The 22175-nt window shown below is 41.5% G+C and overlaps 1 protein-coding gene across 2 annotated transcripts in view; it reads left to right on the top strand.

The window, feature by feature from the left end:
- SEMA5B (semaphorin 5B) overlaps positions 1-22175 on the top strand; it is a 295761-nt gene that overhangs the window by 179224 nt on the left and 94362 nt on the right. For both annotated transcript variants that reach the window (XM_068138997.1, XM_068138998.1), the window contains exon 5: positions 1503-1548. In XM_068138997.1, coding sequence (XP_067995098.1) covers positions 1503-1548 — 46 coding nt within the window. The remainder of the gene's footprint in view (positions 1-1502; positions 1549-22175) is intronic.

Genomic DNA, 22175 nt, shown 5'->3' with positions numbered 1-22175 from the left:
TTCTGGGTAGCCAGACCCAATACAGAATAGGATGATGGAAAAAAAAAAAAAGAACGAAAGAAAAGAGCATATCAAAGCTGAGCTGAAAATTTGATACCATGAGTTTGACTTCCTGAGTTCCCCATCACCCTTGTCCCCATCCTTCTTTGTTGACAGTCAGTAGCAGCTGAGAGCTTTTGATTTATTTCTAGAACTGGGACAAAGTATACAGGCAACTCTATGATTATGATTTAAGTGATACACAAGTGAGAGACAACAGTAGAAGGAAAAACTTCTCAAGCCTTGTAGTGGTCATTGTGATCCAATATGAATCTCTTGTATGCCATAGTTTACATGACTTTATTTGCTTGGGCAGAGTGTGCTGATGTCTACACACCCTAAACAAGGCCCTTCAGAAGAGTCTTTAGGACTTTTCCATTACTATAGGAGCTTTCTACTGATTTTTTTCTGACTTTACTGACCTAAGGAGTGATACTCTCATTTTTAATAGATAGGGGAATGTCTATATATTAGCACTTCTAGAGTGGATGAAGCTGTATCATCAATGTGGTACTTTCTACTACTTAAATAGAGCCAGCTCCAAAAAAGTAACTCACCTGGTATATTGTAAATGTGTCTTCTCTGAGAGAATGTGGTGACAGGGAAGCTAGAAAAAGATCACAGCTCTTTAGACCACTGATAGATGGGGATGCAACAATACAAAGTTAGACACGGCCAAAACCCTCAAGCACACAATCAAGTCCGTATGGCTTATTATGTTGGCTGGGTCCTGGTAAATGCATTGCCTTAGCAGTCAAAAATGTGAGATAATCCTGTTAACTATGTCTCATCTATTGATGTTTATGCAAATGTGTGTTCCCTCCTATTTGTGATGGGATGTGAACATGCAGAAGGAGGGTTACAGGAACTCAGCTGATGTGTAGTATCTCATGCTACAGTGACTTCTGTCAGGAATTCCCTTGCTTTGTCTGTGGAGATGCAGTGACAGGAGGATTGGGAGTATGCCACTGCCTTGATTTCCCTGCTGGTTTTGTGTGCAGAGAGATTCTGCTGAGAAGTATCTGTCCTCTACTCCTTTTCCACAAAGTCCTGAATAGGAGTGCCCACAAGGACAGACATGGCATCAGCTTTGTTCCAGCTGACTTCCCCTCAACCCCAGTTTTCTCAGTATGTAGAGAAAAACACAAGTGCAGCCATTACAGGACTTCAGCTAAAGTTGTTTGAGGGTTTGAAAACAGTCCCAGTGTTGTTGGGATTTAATTGTGGTTCTTCATTGTGAGTTCTGCAATATTTTACTCCTGACCTGCTCAAAATTTTGTTATGGGGGTTCATTAAGACACTGATGAACAAGGGGCGTAGAGCTGTTTTGACATTGTGGCAAAGGCTCCAAGAAAAGCTTGTCTGTAGAAATGAATGACCAAAACCTATGAACTGGTTTTATAAACTTTCCTTTCCTTCTTTGTTAGCCTAACAGTTTGTAATTTTTCTGCTTGTTCATGCAGGAACTACCTCTTCAGACTTAGTCTACACAACGTTTCTCTTATTCAGGTATGTTCATTTTTAATTCTCTTGTTTTAGTTGACTTGCTCATGAATGTGTAATATTTGATACACATTTTCATAAGCTGTATAGTGTAAATTTGCCCAGAGTGATGAAGCAGGGAGAAGACAAAGTCAGAACCAGATGCTTATTCCCACTCCAATGATAATGCTGGGGGAAGGGCTCTCCTGTGCTTGCCCATTTGGACAGCACACTCTGCTCTTAATTCTTGAGTGTTTGGGTGGTAACAGGATCTGCCAAAAGTATGGCATCTTAAGGAACAAAGCATGTAGCGTGACTGATACAGCTTTAAACACAACAATCAATAGAAATCCTTGGCTTTCATTAGAGGAAATGTCAGCAACATGTAGGAGAAGCTTTTACTATTCTCGTCCATCCTCATTTTTAGCCATTGTTGGCCTCTGTGAATATGGATTGCTGAGGAGCTGTGCTTTGCCGAATGAATTACAAAAAACAAGGTTGGACTTTCAAGCATTCAAGAGGCAAAATGCATTGAAAGATGTATGTTACCCATGGCAGAATGGAGGTAAAGCAGCTAAACTTTGAAAGGGCTTGCAAATAACCAGCAGTATGAGGACTTTCTTCCCACTGCACTGGATCTGCAGTTGGAAGATGCAGCAAAAATTGTTAGTGAAAACCCCAACTGCTTATGTTAAATAAATAAGTACTTACACTCTGGGATATTTACTTTCTTCTACAGTTGCTAGAGCACCAAAAATAGATTCAGGAATTCTGAGATAGATTGAAGGGCTTTCCTCATGTACCTGGCCATGCAAAGAAGCCATTAGAGCAGTATGAGAGCCATTCTAATATGCACAAGCCTTTTGCTGATAGTAAGAGTTACAAGTATAGCTGGAGAAAAGAAAACATGTTTAATGGTTGTAAAATGCATTGAATCTTCCTTTAAAATGAAAACAAAGTCTGGAATTACCAGTGACAACAATAAAGAGTTAGAGAAGCTGATACTCCCATTTGGCAGTAGTTTCTCTTTGCAGAGCCATATTAGCATGGTTGGAAAGCTTCCAGCAAGCACACAGGAGAGGGAAGTCTCTGTAGTTTATACAAAGTGTCATACCTTCTGCAATGCCTGTTATCACACTGCCTGACACAGCCTCTTGTGCTTGTCAGACAAGGGTTCCCCTTCTATGAAACCCATTTGTGAATCTCCCTCACACACTTCTGAAGTCAGGCTTGGCTTGGGCCCTTTTTGGTGCAGCAAGCTTCCTTTCCTACACTGCAAAACATGGGAAGTCTCCTTCTATGGCACTGGAGGATGCTGTGGGATCTCCGGTTAACATAATGAGCTTAGTTTGCTCCTGCTTTCTGGGTGTATCCGGTCACTTTGCCAAGAGTTTTTGCATGACAAAGAGAGCATGGAATTATGTTGACACACGTGTTGGGAATGATGGAAGTGATTGTTTCCCGACCTAATGGTTGCCTAAGTAGCTGCTTGGCTTGGCTCCATAAAGCACATGATGCAGCTTAGAGGCACCCCCTCCTACCTTCCCTTCACTGTGCATCATTTTAAAGATCAGATCAGAAAGCGAGACAAGAAAAGCAAGACATTTCCAAGGGTGAGAGTGCAGTTTAAGAAACAATCACAATGCTAATTTGGGTTGGTTTGTATCTCTTCTTTGCTTGTAAGTAAAGCACAGTGTGGGTCTTATTTGGCCTGATTTGGGGATAGTTTTTTTTGTCTTGAGATTGTGGTCTGAGTTATTTCTGCTCATGGGACTTCCTCTTCAAATTACCAGTGGTACTAAAACTGTTTTGAGGTGCAGCATTGTATTGAAAGATGTCTCTCCCTTTCCATTGGAACCTTCTTGAGTTGAAGGCAGAAACATGAGGAGCAGAGTCTACAGAGAGCGGGATATGCCTGTTGAGGGGCAAAGCCTGGCAGAGTGAGGAATGTATCTCTCTACAGCAAGGTTAGGTGAAGTTTAAAGCTGATTTTCACCGAGTGTCCTTGTGCAATCAGCTATGTTGGTAGGCTGCACTGAGCCTGTGGGGAAAAGACAAGGGTGCATTTCAGCCCCACAGCTGTCACGGAAAGGAGAGGGGGCCAGGGTGTTCCTGTGAAGGAGATGACTCTTAATTGTCTTCAGCGAGGGTGTTCACAGCATCTCAGGGGAGCAATATTCCTATGCCACTGCTTGCTCCCACAGCATCTCAGTACTTAAGTGTCTCATTCTGTAATGGGTAGATTTACTAGCTCATTTTACCTAATGCATGTTTTTCCTGACAGTTATCTGTTCTTTAACCAGAAAATTAATATTTCCTGCCATTGAGCAAGCCATAATGTTTTTCATCACAGCATTACTTCAGTCATTGCTTTTCAGTGGGAATAAATTCTTCTTTTTCTGGATTTTAATCCCCTTTATGAATACTGTGTATCACAAACCCAGGGTTAACTATGTCATTACTCTCTGATTTAAGAAAAGTTTTCAGCTCACAGAGTTTAGACGACTAAGCTCTTTCCTTCTACCTGTTGAATGACTGTGGAGGCCTTTCATTTAAACCCAATGCAAAATCAGCTAAAATGAGCAAGAGTTCTCCATCATCTTCAAAGATCCTTTTGTGAAACTGTCACTCCTGAAAATACATTTTAGGAGTTGTCAATTGCAGAAGCTGAAGTTATGGTATTACTCCTGAGCCTGTGTTGGACTGCCCGTGGTATAAACTTCATTATGTAATCTCCACAGTGAGGAATGCTCTGTAATATAGTGTAGCTCCTCTATGTTGTTTGGATAAGAAGTTATTGTCTTGGAATTCCAGTAGGCTAGAAGACAAAATGGAGCATCATAAGGGCAAGTTATTGAATAAAAGTTGTGTAAGAAGGTAGCATTGCCTTATAGAACAGTTGAGATTTCAGGGGAGAGGAGGAAGAGAGGTAGATTTTAGGATGTGTCAGCTGTTGGACTGTATTTTAAAGGAGTCATTTCCTTTCTGTGGTTGTTTCTCTGAGATGTTAGTGCTGAGCTTTTATATGAGAATTAGTGAGTGGAGCAGAAACTGAAGCGGTACAAGCTCGCTTCCTGCTCCACAAAACAAACTGTACTGACTTCTCTGAGATTTTTTTTCCCCTTTCTCATTTTGTTTCTGAAATGTGTTTCAGAAATTCCATTTGGGACCTGGGAAATCTTTCACCAAGTGAGTTTTAGCTGCATGAGAAACTTTGGTGGTGGTGGTGAATATTTTTCTGAGAAACATTTTTGGCTGAATGTCAATATCCAGAAGCAAATTGAGGCCCAATTATTTTGGGGATCACTTGTGATTTTGTCTACCTGCCTTTCTTGCCAAAACTGAGGCACATTGTTAAAGAATTTCTGAACATCAGCATATTGAGATGCCCCAGATGGGATATCCAAAAGTACCTCTTTGGTGCTTTGGCACGTAGCATTCAAAGGCATGTAGCATTCATCTTCTTGCAGCAGTCAAGAAGCACAGTTTTAAAATGGATACTAGTTCCTAAATCTTGTAGTGTCTCTTAAACAAAATCCTTGCAACATATTTAATCTCCATCTTTAAATGGTTCCCTTGTATGCATTGTAAGCTCTGAGTATTAGACATTTTATAGAACACCTTTTAAAAATGATGTGTACTGGGAGCGCATGGGGTATTTAATTTATGCATGGGTCTGAAACAAGGTTAGCTCCTAATCTGCAGCTTTCACAGTGAGGCCATAGAAAAGTCTGGTTTATAATGGAGTTTGTAATTAATGGAGGAGGTGGAAGGGTCACTTAAAAAACATAAGCCTTTGAGCAAATTTTTAGAAATGCACGATGCTGATTAGGACTTCTTAGGAAGGAATGCTATTCTTTGCTGTGTGTAAAAAGCAGGCTACTTGGCAGGCATTCCATAAATCCCAGTGCAGTGCCTACCCCCTGTTCACCCTGATTTTGCTTGAAACTTAGAGTTCTCAACTGAACTGAGTGGAAAATGATTTTTCCCAACCTTTCAGAGATGCAAATATTTCCACCCTTTTTCTGCACTGAGATGAAAACAAGACTTTTTGATATCTCTGTAAAATCTGAAAGAGGAAATAGGCACATGGTTGCTTGGGCTGCAAATATTCTCAGACAAGTTATTTTCTGAAGCATCAAGAGAGAGGATTTGAATGTGCTTTTCTTGCATCTCAAGCGATTGACCTGGTTTGTTTAGGGCATCTGTTTTTCTTTTCCTTTCCTTTATATTGTGACCAGAAATTTTCCTCTAGATCCAAGGTTCCTAGCTGGACTTTCACCTGATTAGTTTAATAGAAACTGTTAGAATTTCATAAAATGTTTTTATATCAATTATTTCTTTCAATGGAAGATGTGAAGAAGTTTCTAACCTGTAAAATTTGTATGCTGACTGGGTAGGTTGTGTTAGGTTAATAGTATTTAAAATACTTGAAGAGTTGGTATGTAGAATAGAAAGAATGGAATGGAATGGAATGGAATGGAATGGAATAGAATAGAATAGAATAGAATAGAATAGAATAGAATAGAATAGAATAGAATAGAATAGAATAGAATAGAATAGAATAGAATAGAACAGAACAGAACTAACCAGGTTGGAAAAGACCTCTGAGATCATCAAGTCCAACCTATCATCCAACACTATCTAATCAACTAAACCATGGCACCAAGCACCCCATCCAGTCTGCCCTTTCTTAAAAATAAACTGTATTTGAAGAGATGGAAAAAACAAACAGGTACAGCTATTGCAAAATCCTGACATACACTTGCAGAGGATGTTTCATATTAGCCAGAGTCACTTTGAGGTGCACCTGTTCTAGTGTGGCCTTCTCCAGTCAGCAGCTAAACCTCAAGCAGCCACTCCCTGCCTCCCTGCCTCCCTGCCTCGGTGCAGTGGGGGAAAGAATTAGAAGAGTAAAAGTGGGAAAAACTATGGGTTGAGATAAAGACAGTAAGTGAAGCAAAAGCCATGTACACCAGCAATGGAAAACAAGGAATTCATTCACCATTTCCCATCAGCAGGCAAGTGTTCAGCCACGTCCAGGCACGCAGGGCTCCATCATGCATAACGGTTACTTGGGAAGATAAATGGCATCACTCTGAACCACCCCTTTATTTCTTCTCCCCCCAGCTCCATGTGCTGAGCATGAGGTCATATAATGTGGAATATTTGGTCAGCTGGAATCGGCTGTCCCAGCAGTGTTTCCTCCCAACTTCTTGTTCACCCCCAGCCTGATCACTGGTGGGGCAGTGTGAGAAGCAGAAAAGGCCTTGGCTCTATGTAAGAGGGTGGATTGCTCAGCAATGCCTAGAATATCCCAGAGTCATCAACTCTGTTTTCAGCACAAATCCAAACCATAGCCCCATACAAGCTACTATGAAGAAAATTAACTCTATCCCAGCCAAAACCAGCACAAATAAAAATGTGTAAGGATAAGTGGCAGAGTTTAATTTGGTTTTTCTCTGTACAGTTGAATGAAGAACAAAACCAACGGGGAGCAGTGAGTAATATGGTTTACAGCACAAATTGTCACACAGGTAATCTTTCCTGGTGAAAATACTTCACTGGGAAAATTTAAGCAGAATATGTTCACAAAGTCCTGGTGCTGATCAGAAAACTTACAAATAATAGATGAATCTTACATCCCCAAGAGATGCTGGATAGGCACGAGATGGGGCCCAAATCTGTGGATCTGCCCATGGGTACCAGAAGGAAAGTTGATCTGCCCAGTTTATCTGCCTGGTATATGCTTGGGTGTGAAATGGGGGCACTTCTTTATAAAGTGCTGTGAATTTTGTTAATAAAAAGATGTAAAAGTATTGTATTTCAGGTTTACTTGCAGAACCATCCTTGAGCCAGAGCTGTTCCCGGTTTTCAAAGTGTCCTTTAAAAAATCACCAGGAAAGTAGGCATTGATATGCAGCACAGACCCATGGGTGCTCGTGAGATGGCCCAGCTTTGCTGAATGTATTTATTCCTTCAATCTAGCTGGAGTGCCAAGATTATTATCTAATTCAAAATCCAGTTTGGGAAGCAATTCTGGGAAAAGATTGAGAATGCTTTGCCTATATTTAAGTTCTACTGAGCCACCTGACAGGAACTCCATTTTGAAGTGTTCATGGATAAACTTCACTTTCCAGATGTCATTTTTTTTTTTACCTGCAGATTCCCAGATACATCTTTGAATTGCATGGCATATCTTTCTAGATAAAACTTTTATTTCTAGGCCAATGCAATTCCCTCATTTAAAAACATAATCAAAACCTCTGCTAGAGCAGATGCAGTCTTTAATATGTGGCTCGTAGCTGAGTTATGATTGTCACATATTTTATCAGTACGCTACATTTTTTATTAACAGATTAACATATAAATCTATTCATAAATCACCTTCCAAAGCTGCACCTAAACCCTCTCACTCTCAGCCAGGAGGTTTAAAGCTATTCCATAATAAAGCTTATATTGGCTGAACAAACTTTCTGGCAAATTCAGCTTTTTATTTTTATGGTTTCAGGTTCCCCAAACAAAATCTACTCCCTGAATACACCCTTCCTTAAAGTGACTCACCAGGAGGTAGATTGTGGCTTTCAGATGGAGGTCTACCTAGGATTTGTCTAAGTGAGAAATTTCGACCTGAATTGGGAGATGGGGGAATAAAAAGCCATGGCAGACTGAAGGTGGTCTGAGGACTGGTCTGAAGGCCACACCTATCTTTCAAGGACACAGTTCTCCAGCTCTGAGCTGCCAGCAACTGTACTCTTTAATAAGCTCCAGCATACGCTGTTTGGAGTCAACCCTGTGCTGATGTTACTTGTCAGCTGGAATTCTGAGAGCAGAGAAATCCAATCTTCTATCATATTCTGTAATGTTGAGTGATTTCTGAACACATCTCCTCTGTCTGAGAGAACCCAAATTGAGAGCCCCTTTATAGACAGCAAAACATAAGTCCAGGTTTAGCTTTAAATAAATGCCTGTTTTCCTTAGAGAATTTTCTGAGGTAAGAACATGCTGCATGCTCTATCAAGTGAGAATACATTTCCATATGTGCATTCATACATTTGTTAACCTGGTCCAAAGTGAAGTGCCTAGCTGTGAGAAATGTAATTGTGAATGCCTCCAGAGAAGGGCAATGAGGATGATTAGAGGGCTGGAGCATCTCTCCTATGAGGACAGACTGAGGAAGTTGGGGCTGTTCAGTCTGGAGAAGGAAAGGCTCTGAGGAGACCTAATTGTGGCCTTCCAGTATCTGAAGGGGGCCTACAAGAAAGCTGGGGAGGGACTTCTTAGGGTGTCAGGTAGTGATAGAACTAGGGGGAATGGAGTAAAACTAGAAGTGAGTAGATTCAGATTGGCTGTTAGGAAGAAGTTCTTCACCATGAAGGTGGTGAGACACTGGAACAGGTTGCTCAGGGAGGTGGTAGAAGCCCATCCCTGGAGGTGTTTAAGGCCAGGCTGGATGTGGCTCTGGGCAACTTGATCTAGTGTGAGGTGTCCCTGCCCATGGCAGGGGTGTTGGAACTAGATGATCTTGAGGTCCCTTCCAACCCTAACAATTCTATGATTCTATTATTCTATTTAGGTATGCTATGGGAAGTTCTCATATATTCATTCACATCTACATTTATATATGTAGATGTGCATATATATGTATGAATGATTGTCTGTACACAAAAGGATCATATCCATAGGGTTGTATAGCACATATGCATACGGCACATATAGGTTCAGGATCTGTACCTGTTTGGGCTGACACGCCGCATTAAACAGGGCAGCCTTCTCCAAGTCAGTGAAGGCCACACCTAGAGAGGAACTATACTTCTATGTTCACACAGTGAAGTGAGGTTGGTATGATGACTGTCAGCCACCTGCTTTCCTGGGTGACTTGTTGTTATTCCTCCCTTCCCTGCCTCACCTCACCTGTAAGCCAAAACTACTACAGCAGTTTTGGCCTTTGTCAGCAAATAGCATTCAGAACCTGAGAGTTTAATTAGCTGCTGAAGTCCTTTACTGATAACAGTAGCATATTTTGCTCTTTATTTGATAAAACACTGTCAGGCATTTTATGTGTAGGGAATGAAGACTAATGGTCTTATTTCACACAGAACCACAGAATGTTAGGGGCTGGAAGGGACCTCAAAAGATTAGCTAGTTCAACCCCCTTGCCAGAGCAGGATCACCTATACCATATCACACTGGAATGCATCCAGGTGCATCTTGAATATCTCCAGAGAGATATTCAGCTTAGAGTCATGATCATTAAACATCCTTTAGATTGGGGAGGGGAAAAAAAAAAAACAAAATTTGAGGGGGAAAAAAAATGTCCCTTAGACTTCTTGTATCTTCTCACGGAAGTTGCCTCTTTGGAAAGTGTAGGTTGGTTTGCTTACTTGCCCCTTTTTCTCTGTGTGCTGTTTCTCATTCCATCAGAACCCAGGAGAGGCTCTTGGGGATCTGTGTTCTTACACCCTGGCTGTTCCCTGCCCTGACACATGCATTCATCTGTGGCTGCTGTCAATAAATCCACCTCTGCAAATGTTCCCGAGAGGCAAATCAGCCTCTTGGTGTAGGCTACACCTTGGCTAAACTGGTATTTATATAAACAGAGATTTGTATAAAAATATGCTGCTTTAAATCATTATTGCTTTAGGGATGTGGGATATTTTTAGACACAGGAGAAGTTTATTCTCTAGCTGCAAACGCTGGCTTACCACAAGTCACAGAAAGTGTTTCCACATTGCTCCTGTCGCAATTAGGCTGCTCTGATGCGATCAGCAGTGAAGGCTCTAACACAGGATGGGTTTTGATGCAGCACCTTTGCTAAGAGCAGTAGATGTGGCAACAACAGCCTACTGCGTTTCACACACCAAGCACAGGGTTCACACAGTCAGCTCCTGCCTCATGCCCTCCTGGAGAGGAGGTGATGCCCCCCTGCAGTCTCTTGTTCAGCAAGTTCAGGTTTGTGGAGATGGTGGGCTGCCAATCAGTGGAGCCCGGGGACAGGTCCTGGCACCCTGCTGCAGCCAGTGCTGTGGTTTACTGCTTCTCAGGGCTGTGTTTTCAGGAAAGTGCTTTTCCTACCTGGGACCTGGCGCCCTGACCCATCTCCAGGGTGGGAACTGAGTTGCACATGCTGGGAAGTCAGAGTTAAGAGAAGTCCTTGAAGACACAAAGGACTGCAATTTACAAGATGAGCAATGGAGTATCTGGGCCAATTACAGCAAAAAGAAGCAGGCCACAGTTCTTTTTAAGGCTGAGAATACAGAGAAATACCTACATTTCATTCTCAAAGTAGAGTTTTGGAGAGACCTAAATGATTCACATCCCTTGCACTGGCTTTCTGCACAGGATTAAGTTTGACCCTGATAGCATTCAGCCATTTATAATGAGAGCATTTTTAAAACATCACCATTTATTGATTTGCATCTCTCTAAAAGGGCCCATGAATGACCTCATGTGTTTCCTTTAAAACCAACTATTGAACTCTTAGAGAAAAAAAATAAAAGAATTACTTTATAGTAAATACATTTCATGTCTGTGTGTCTGCTTTTGCCCTAGATAAAGGATGCTGCTTTTCTCTGTTAGTACCAGTTTAGCTGATGTGTGGTTTACAGCTCCTTTTAAATGCAACAGATCTGAATGACTAATGTGAGGAGATTATTTGAGCCAGGAGCTACACAGCAGAGTCACTGACATGGTCTGCCCAGCTGTTACCAGAGATCCAGAGCTGGGAAGCAGAGATGGGAACAGATTGCTCATCGCTCCCACAGGGCATCACTCCTGTGTCAGCACAGCAGGCACAACTTCCCTAAATCCTTTGAGAGTCTCACAGAGCTTTGGCCTCCAAGGTTCACCCAACTTCCCCAGTTTGAGCTTAAGGAAAGCACAACCCATGTGCTAAGAGAACACATGAGTAAACAGGCATAAACTTAACTATGCCTGTGGTATCTCCAGCCACCTTGGCTGGAGCAAGATGGCAAGTTTTCAGCCTCAAGGTCTTTCTTCAGGGCTGCAGAAAAAGTAGCAAGCCTTCAGCTAAACAGCAAACAACAGCTGCTGTGAGTTGCCTGCTAATGGATGGGGAAATAAGAGGGGAATGCTGGGCTCTCTGGAGGAGGGCTAGAGCTGTGGGGTATAAATGAGTTGCTGGGTGCTGCCACAGCTTGGGCAGTCAACAATGATCCTATGGGTGTTCTACTGTCACTGAAATGCTTCCTTCATCTAAAAGTTGGCACCCTGTGGCTATAGCTCTCTGAAGCATTTTTGTCTGTGACATGAGCAGGCAGAGATCAAGCTATTCTGAGACTGGGGAGTCTCAGTGTGGGGAGTCAGTGGAAGGAAGTATGCAGAAAAAAAAAAAATGTATTTCTCTCCTTTTCTGTATCATAGAATTCTTAGTGTTGGAAGGGACCTCAAGATCATCTAGTTCCAACACCCCCTGCCATGGGCAGGGACACCTTGCGCTAGATCAAGTTGCCCAGAGTCACATCCAGCCTGGCCTTAAAAACCTCCAGGGATGGGGCTTCTAACACCTCCCTGAGCAACCTGTTCCTGTGGCCTCATGGTGAAGAACTTCTTCCTAACATCCAATCTGAATCTACCCATTTCTACTTTTTTTCCATTCCCCCTAGTCCTATCATTACCTGATACCCTAAAAAGTCCCTCCCCAGCTTTCTTGTAGGCCCCCTTCAGATACTGGAAAGCCACAGTTAGGTCTTCTCAGAGCCTTCTCTTCTTCAGAGTGAATAGCCCAAACTCCCTCAATCTGTCCTCATGAGAGAGATGCTTCACCCCTCTGATCATCCTCGTGGCCATTCTCTGGACACATTCCAGCACCTCCAGATCCTTCCTGTAATAGGGGCTCCAGAACTGGACACAATACTCCAGGTGGAGTCTCAGCGGAGTAGAGGGGGAGATTCACCTCCCTCAATCTGCTGGCTATGCAAAGGTGAGTCTGGATAGCACAGAGTAAGTGCCTTACTTGTAGACAGTCAGCTTTCCTTTCTCCACAAATAAAGCTGAGATAATGACACTTGGCCTTTGAAATGCTTTGCAGTAAGTGGCTTTCTATTTACGATGTAAATATTATACATGATGATATGCACTTGCAGGGAATTTGCCTTAATCATCAGTCTGCAAAGTTGTTATATTCTGATTCATAGTACATGTAATATTGAGCAGTTGTAAGCTTCACTCCTGCTTTTTAGCTAAACAGCATTCAACTTCAGCATGTCCACCTGTTTAAAATGGACCCATTTGTCACTAATTTTATCTAAGCTTCTTAGATTTTAAGATTTTACTTTATTTAAGCTTCTTAGAGGAAAGTATATTAATGCAAAAATAGTGTAGATGGAGCCTGGTGGGGGCAAAATGTAATAAAAATGTATCCCTTCAAGTAAGAAATACTTAAGTTTAAATAATTCTGGATTTTTTTTCCCCTCACTTGTTTGTTTGTTTGATTTTATTTGAAAAGAGAACAGCTTGGAAATAATTTGAAGGGAGCGTTAATAAAAATATGGTTTTGACAGAAACACTTTTGTGTCAGGAATGTAGATCAAATGCCATGCATTGTTTTAATTATTAATTCATCACTTCAAGCAGGAGATGAAACATTGTATTAAGGTTTTTGAAATAGAGTGGCTTAATTCCTTATAAGTAAAGACAAATTACTAACAGAGCTGCAGCCATTTGTATAGGCTGCAAGGTTGCTCAAAGAGAAGTGATTTAAGCTTTGTTAAGAATGTTAAAAAAGCTCCAGAGTTAACCTGGGATTAGTAAGAGACGAAATGTAGTTGGCCTAAGAGGAGAGCATCAGGTAGAAATGAATGATCAATGGTTCATAAATATGATAGTAGTAAACACAGTGACAGGAGAAAAAAATGTATTGGGCTAATAAAATGGCTACAAATTTAGTTGCTTTCACTATGAGTTCAGTTACTGAGGATTTAAGAACCAGGCAAGCAAAAGCAAAGCAAAAGATTGTGGTGTTTCTTTTTTTCCTCAAGACAAGATAAATGTGAAAGCATTGAAAACCACCAAAAAGGAGGTAGTGAGAGACAGCACAAAGTAGTATGAATCATTAATCCTGTTGGAGAATGAGTTTGTATTCCCTCATCTTAATTATAAGGCATATTCTCAAAACTCATTTGTGGAATTTTGACCTTGGTAGAGGTCAAATGCAAACATGCTAGAGGGGAGGTGAGGGAAGAGCAGCCAGGTGGCAGGGGGAATGTAAGGGCAGGACTCAAACTGAAGGAAATTGAAAAATAAATCCTGAGTTGGCAAGAGACTGCAAGCTGGAGAGCAGAACAGAGGAGCTGGAACGAAGGAATAAAAGACACTGCATCAGAGTCATCTTTGCAGAAGGAGCAAATAAATTCCTTGTTGAGATGAAGCTTGGCAGAATTCACTACAGCATCAGGTGCTGACGTCTGGTGTTGGAAAAGAGGAGGCAGAAGCAAGGCAAACTGTGACAGACCAAGCAGGGAGTCTGAAGGCAACTGTTTTCCAGGCTTAGGAAGAAGTTAGGTGATTGATGCTACACGCAGTGATGGGGCTCTGGCTGCTTACAGCAGCAGCAGGCAGGGACTGTGTTCAGCTGAGCTGGGTGGCCAAAGACAGTAGCATGTAGAAATACTTGATCTTTTGGTGGTGGGATAGGAAAGAAACAGAGCGCCATCTTCCCTAACGTTGCAGTCCAGTCTTGATTCAAGGTGTTATGTACTTCCATTTTGCAGCAATGAGATGTGAGAAATATGTTTTGGATTCCTGATAAGTCATCCACATCACTTTTCTCCCAAACGGACTCCTTGTGCTTTTCTGAAATGAGAATTTAATTTGCATTGATCAAGTGCTGAACCCAGCTACTGCATGTATTGCTGGTGATGTGATAGGACTTGAAATGTGAAGCTTTTGAGGTAAAGTTGTAAAACTAATGGAGAGACCCAGATCCTTTCTAGCTTGTCATTTCCCCACTGACCACTGAAAATTGTTGCTGTATATGTAGATAACTAGAGTGGTCAGAGACTTCCAGTGTGTTTAGGACTGGATGGATGTTTGCTTCACAACTGGAAATTCTGGGGATAGGAGCTGGGAGCAGCAAACAGGGAATTCAATGCTGTTGGTTCTTGACTTTCTCCGTATTTAGTGTTCCTTGGTGATGAAGCACAGATGGTCTTAGATTAAGGAAAAAAACATGCCAGAACTGCAGGCTAGGCTCAGACTGGGGAGCTAAGCTTGACATGAAATAAGCAGAAGGCTGTAATTAGCTTATCAAGGGCATTAGGCACCTGGTGGAGGAGCAGGTATGTAATGAACAATGTAGCTATAGAATAATGAAAAACAATACTGAAATCTGTTTTATGAAATGTGGGGGACTTTTCATTACTGCCTTCCTCTTCCAGCACTGCCTGGTAATATCTGAAAGGTCCTACTTATATTTGGTTATTAGTGGTCTATCAGAAATGACATTTTCTGTTAGTTTGTGATGCTAAGCACCAAACTCCTAGAAGCTCAGAGAGTCTAAAGGTCAAAACCTAGGTGTGTTGCCAACAACTTTCTTGAAAACGATGCACCGTGCCTGCATGTGCACCCTGTGTACTCCCTAGTTGTGTTAGTCATCTCACTGCTCTCTCTTCTTCTTCCTCCCTCTATTTCTCAGCCACACATTGTCCTTCGCCCTAACCCTAGGATCCAAGCTCACTGGGGCAAAAATTGCCATTTAATTTTAAGCAGAAATGCCTCACAGTACAGCTGAATATTCCATGTGATTCCACAGTACATGTCAAAACCCTAGTGTCTAGGAAGAAGACTCTGCATCCTTTCTCTAGGTATGCAAAACAAATTGAAATTCAGACATACATCTGCTGATCTGAGTAGGGGAAGTATAAGACTCCCTTTTAGCTGAGGATTTTTTTCCCCATGAAGGCTCAAAAACTATTACTTTAAAATGGAGAAGAGCAGGGGGGGAGATTCTGGTTTCACTTGAGCTCCAGTGGAGCAGGCAGGCTCAGGCAGGATCTCTGTATTCAGCCTGCCTTGCAGAAACTTTCCCAAATCTCTCTGGCTTGCATGAAAGTGGCCTTGGCTAATGAAAGTAATCTCAAAGCTTTTCTTTCATCTCAGTAATGTGTCTTTCACTTAGTTAAAGATTTCCAGTGCATTTTTTCCCCTTTTGGTTGTATTACACCAAGCTTAAGTGCACAGCCAGAAAAGAATGTTGATAGGATAAATTGAATCACACACACATTTATTTGTTTAATCGTGCACTGCCCCTTTTTTCAAGCCAAGACAGGACTCAAACCAAACTTACGAAGTTTTAATGAGAATATATTGCAGTGTTTGTCATCTGAAAGAGTATTAGCCCCCCCTAAAAGCAATAGATGTGATTTCCCCAAAGAAAAGCAGGAAGCACAGAACATTGAAAATGTCTTGAGTTCTTCATTAGTCTCTTTAATACTGCAGGATGTGCTGATTTTGATTCTTGAATCTCAGCCTAATTGTTGGGAGAATCAGATCCAAATTGGGCATTTCCTCAAACTTATTTTAGCTCCTTCCCAAAGCAAAGGAATAAATGCTGAACAAGTATATTCAATGATGTAACCTGGAGAGGAATGAAGAATGCAAGAGTATCCCACTTTAGAAAGCTGATACTATGCAGAGGTTTCACATGTACTTCAGTGATTGCATTTTCAGTTTGAAGTATATATGGGAAGATTGCTTTTCATAGCTGAACTCTTAATGTAAGTGCACAAAACTGCACTCAGTTGACTGTGCAGGATTTGTCCAGCCTGCCTCAGAAGCAGACAGGGGGAGGGAACATAAAATGTATAGTGGAGAACCCTTAACATCTCTACATAGCGGTGAGCCTCGAGGAGGCACAATGGCAAGGAAACCCAGAGGAGAAAAATGAAGGAGAATAAAATTGCTTTGCTTGATGCAGAAATACAAAGGAGACTATAGCCATGGCAAATTGATTTTGTACTGAATATGGGCTGGTCCACTGGAAGGGTTTTTGAACCTCCTACTTCAGAAATCATTGTGCAAAACAGTAAGAGGAGGCTGCTTAGAAGTCTTGTCACATCCATCAGTGGAGCCCACAAAGAGGAAGGAGGGATTTAGTTCTGAAAGGCGACTCTGCCAAGGAACATAAAGGGGTGGAGATGGACATCTTTTGGTGGTGGAGGAGCCTCGAATGAAGAATTGCCTCCACTTTATCAAGGGCAGCCATTGCTGTGACTCTGTTAGTTGGCTCGCTTCTTAGAAATAGCTTGTCATACCTTGTTTGTAGCAACTGAAGAAAAATAACCCCACAACAAAACTTCTTTACAGAGCGAGCAGTGCTAGTGATGTGAGAAATAGTGCTGTGTGTTGCCCACCTGGCCAGTGTCAACTGCACCTGCAAACACTTCAGCTGTATTCATGTATCCCCCCTGTGCTTGACTGCAGAGGAATTTTTCTTTAATTTTTGACTCAGTGCTTTTTAACCTCTTTACTTAGTTATTTTATTGATTTACCATATAATCTTATGTCTCTGTAATCTCCAGTACATTTGGTAAATGTTTGTTGTTGTAAGCTATAAACTGAATGTGACATGGCAAGAAACCAAATTCTATTCTGGCTGTTAATTATCCAGTAGGCTAAAAGTCCTGTCTCAGTTTCTGCATGCCTTTGATCATTAGCAGTAAGGAACACTGTAAGTCATCTTTCTTTAACATCCTCTGTGCTTTTTTTCCACTTCTAGATGTTGTTATTCATTCTAAACTGGCTATGGGTGAGAGCTTTACAGACTTTTTAAACTAGAATGACAAGTATCCCAGTTAAGTGAGGCTATTGATCTGCATGTCTCCCTGCCCATGCTTTTGCTTGCTTAAAAGCAGTAGAAATAACCAATGGATTGAGCTGTTTTCAGAAAAAAATATAAACATTCTCATATATAGCACTTGCAACTAAATCATTACTATGTTTAACACATTCAAGCAAAATGAAGTAGATCATCAGCAAAATGAAATCATTCTCGCAGACTGACATTTTTCTTTGCATAGAATGATAAAAATACAAACACTAGACAGTGGAAACAGAAATCCAGTGCCATCTTTATCTCTCTTCTTCAGAGCTGTATTTTTCTTCCAAAGCATCATGTCAGCATGTTCATCTGACATTGCTGCATAAATGTGTAGCTGTCAGTCTAAGCTCAGCGTATAGCCACAGGAGAATGTGTCCTCTCCATACCCTTATGGACAAGCCCTGCAATCTGATCTGTTGCTAAAACCTGTGATCTGGGCATCATTCCTGGCTTCCACAAGCCCTTCTGTTCAGGTATAGAATCATTTCCTTGTGTTGTTGGATCACTAGTATCTTTGCACCCTTCCACTGATTCCCCTCTCTTTGGCCATAACCTCATGACATTAATGCTTATATGAATTTTAAGGGTCTTTCACAGACCTGCTTATCATTGCTTGTAAGATGCTCACTCCATTATGAATCAGCCCGTGAAGTCAGCATCTCTCTCCCTCTTGGTTAATGTGCCTTCTCCTCTTGCCTAATGTGCTATCTCCTCTTGCTTTTTCCCATGTGTCCTCCTTGTGTCTCAGAAGAATCTCATCTTTGATACAGTAAAATTTTCCAGGTTATGAAAACCTCACCATGACTTACATGGCTAGTGAGCCATGACCTTTCCCTCTTGTGTGGTTCTCCTCTGTTCTCTCTCCCTGCTCTGCCATCCACTGCTACCTGATTCCTCCTTTATTATTACACCTTGCTTATAATGCATTGTGGCAAGGCTTGTACAGGCAGTCCTGGGCTATGATAGAGAATCATAGGTGCTATGAAAACTGCAAATTTGGGTGAGGAAAAAAGGTTCCATTATGTGAAAAAGCTCAATTTCCCCTCTGTGTGGTTTTCAGTATCAAGCTACAAATGTTTTACACCAGGGTTACTGAAAGTATGCTTAAGGCACTGGCAAGTCAATCTGCTTGCTTCAAATATGAATTTTAATTTGACAGTACCTCCTCAAGGTTGAGCTGGCTGCTTCACTGTAAGCTGTCCTTGATTCCCTAAATTTCCCAAAGCTGAAAAAATTACAGGTTGAAACCTGGGTGTGTCTATCTTTACTGTGCATCTGGAAAATCCTGCTTTAGTTTTAGTACTTGGTATCAAATGTTCTTTACTAAAGCTGTAGACAGTTGTCTTTAATAATAAAACCTTGTGCTGTCCATGTGGGTGCACTGTAGAAGCTGTGATCTGTTAAGACTCATACAGTGCTTCTTTCAGATAAGGAAAGGCATGGTCTGGAGTTGTAAACTCTTATCTGACACAGCAGAGAGAGGGGAGTGTCTGATTTATGGAAGTTATATAGTTTAATTGAGTCTCCTGCAGGACAAATGGAAGTTGAAGGCACCAAAACACAGTCTCATGTAGAAAACCAAATCTGAATCTTTGCCCAAGATGACAGAAAGAAGATATTGACATGCAAGTCATCTTGCCCACTATTCTAATCTCTAAACCCACCCCCTCTGTGCACCACTGATTCAGCAGATGCATTTTGTGATACTCGCTAGAAAATGCTGTCTAACAACTCATTTTGTGCTGGGCAGGAAAGTTTTTAGTCTTCAAGAGAGCAAAGTTCAGGGCTCATCTCTGCCCCTGACATGCTCAGTGTATTTTCCTAGTCCGCTGATCTCTCTGTGCTTCTGGTTTTCCTTTCCTCCCATGTGCCCGTGCTGTCTGTTTAGCAGACAGAAATTCTCTCCCGGGGCATTTTTATTTATTGCATAGAAATCTGGGGTCACAATATCAACTCATTCTGCTGTGAAAGAGAGAAAATCAGTAGCATTGACTGTACAAGAAGATCTTTTGAGCAGCTGAAAACTTGCCCTCAACAAACTAATATTTGCAGTTGAAATAAAAAGTTGTCACTGTAGGTACAGACGCAAGAATTACAGGAACCCATCCCCTTACTGCTTGCTGCAGAGCTGTGAGGAGGAACACTGTGAGGCATTTTACCTTGCATCTGAGATAAAAGAGGACCATGAACAGAGTGGGTTGCCATGACTCAGATGATGCACAGTAGTCACGGGGCTGGGATAACTTTATCAAAGAAAATAGAGCTTTCATACCTGGAGGCTGAGACCCTTTTCTGCAGGGTGTTACAGAGATTCTCCTTCCAGGTATGCATACACTCTGAAAACATAAGATGGGAGGACAGGCTCAACTTTAAATCAGTGAGGCTTAAGAATGGAACCAATAAAGGCAACATAGTTAGTCATGGAAACCCTCCATCTGTGTAATTTTTGTACAGGAGTGAACCAGGGCAGAGGAACTTCCTTCAGGCTACTGCATTTCTCTTTGTGAGGGTGTGATAAGAGTCTGTGAGACAGAGAAACGAGAATAACCAAAGATGGCATTATTTGGAGATGAGTTAAATATCCATTGTTAAAATGAGAAAGTCCTTCTTTCTGGTGAATGATTCTTTCCTCATTATGCCAGTATGTAGCATCCACTTCTGCTCTGATGTGAACAACGTGATCACGTTCAGCAGCCAGTGACTGCGGGCCAAAATCAGCCCCAGTATAGTAAGTGGTTGACTTTTGTTTGTAGAGAGAAGAACTGAGTCAGAGATTAAGGTTATGGGAACTGGAGCCCACTGATGGAATTTTTTAATGATTATTTTGTTTATTTTTTTAATTTTAAAAATTGTTTTTTTCATGATTGCCAACCTCAATCTACTAAGTGAGGTTGTCTCCAGCTGACTTACTGTCTAACCACTCCAGAAGAACTTCGTGATTGGACCAGTGTGTTGATAGGCACTATGGATGCTTAGTTTTAATGAAGCAAACAACTGGAGTTTCACCACATCTAGGAGGATCTGAGACCGTTTAAGGGAAATCTATTAATAATTAGATAAAACACAATGCAATTCCCTTCATCCAGGCCCCCTCTCCCTGCAATGAATTGACAGGATCCTGTGATCATTCCTCATACCTGTCACTGCACTCAGCAGTGATCTGTAATCTGTATACTGCTGTATGCAGCAGAGCTATTTATAGAAGCTTGGCATTATGTACTTTATGTATTGGTTATGTGTTTATCAGACATGTTTATCACAGTTTTAACAAATTACCAGAAATGGCCTCTAAGGTATTAAGCTTCTGTGCTTTATTATTAAGAAGTTAGACTTCAACAAGTTATTATTTATGGAGCGCTATAAATGTGCCTTGTCCTTGAAAGACAATGCTTCAAAAAGGGAATTTAACTTTCCCCTTTTAGACTAAGGCAGCAAATCATTATGGAGAAGTCTGGGAGGATTAAATAGGAAAGAAATTGATAAAGTGTTGTAGAAATGTTTTTACAGTACACATCATAGAAACTGAAGTGAAACAAGAACCTTTTCATGGATTTGCTGGGTCCAGCCTATAGGAACTTCGTTCAGTGACTTTTTTCCTTCTAAGTGCTGTAAGACCCAGCGTTTACTAGATTCTGTCGTGTATACCGACTGCAAAGTGTATAGAAACATAAACTTACAGAAATAGATGTGTCACTATCAGCAAAAATCCATTTGTAATATTTCAGGTCTGAAATCTATTTGTCAGGATGGATAAAAAGATTGAGAGTGACATCTTCTAGGGGAATGAACTGGCCCTTGAGCAGCCAAAGCATGAAGGGCTTGATCTGCATCCCAATTTAGTAAAGTCCTTATGGTTAAGCTACACTGGTCTGATAGGGCATGTAAATATGTGCTCTATTTTCATTAAAGCTGGCAGATACTAAATGCAGTGCAGAAATGCAGTGCCTCTGTATTCCTCTCTCCCCAGACTTGAAGAAAATTTTCCATACCTTGTTGTGAAGTGAGCTGAGCTAAAAAATATTTGTACGTGTAAATAAGAAATGCAGAGATTTGGGGCTGCTGTAGGGAATCCAGGGAGCTGCTTTCAAAGCAAGTGTTGGGTTTGGTTTTTTTCCAGAGGTATATTTCTCTGAGCATAGTGGTGCCTTGTACAGTTGCTGGAAAGGAGGATGTAAATAAATACACAAGGAAAGAAATTGCTCTGCCAGCTCAGGTCTCTGGTGCACAATAACTGTCATATCTCGACACCTCCTGCCCTCCTTCCTCATGCATAACTCAGCAAAGGGTGATGGGACTGGCAGGCTCTGCTCAGGGTGCCCTGCATGGCACAAGGGAAGAACCAGCTCTGTGGACAGATTGAGAAGTCTCCTGTGGGCAATGCAGAGGGTTGATGGTCCATTTGGAAGCTCTCACCATTATGAATTCCTGCAGAACTGAGCCTGGGACAGGAGGTGCTGCTTCTGCTGATGTTAGCAGGAACCTGAGGAGCTCAGTACCATCTAGGTACTGGGCATCTCCCAGGGTCAGTCTGTGGGGTTTTTTTTTTGCAGTAAGCCTGTACTTGTGGATGTTTTTATATCCTTCCAAACACAAGCAATGTACATTTTCATGTTACAGGTTCTAATAGGAGAGAAAAACATGATTGTAGGTTTGTCTGCAGGCGTGCAAGGCAAGACTGCCAGTAGCTTGCACAGGAACTTACTTCATGGAAGTAACAGATGAATAGGTCTGTTATAAAAGACTTTAGAAATTAAGCATGGGTTTATTTACCTGCTAAATATACATGTTACCTATTCTCTTCTAGTCTTCACTTTCC

This window comes from Melanerpes formicivorus, unplaced genomic scaffold (genome assembly GCF_026170545.1).
Source record: "Melanerpes formicivorus ecotype bairdi unplaced genomic scaffold, bMelFor1.0.p_v2 SCAF_5, whole genome shotgun sequence".
In the NCBI taxonomy this organism is placed as follows: domain Eukaryota; kingdom Metazoa; phylum Chordata; class Aves; order Piciformes; family Picidae; genus Melanerpes; species Melanerpes formicivorus.
The sequence above is the reverse complement of the archived record's forward strand: the minus strand, read 5'-3'. Positions and strand labels throughout refer to the sequence as shown.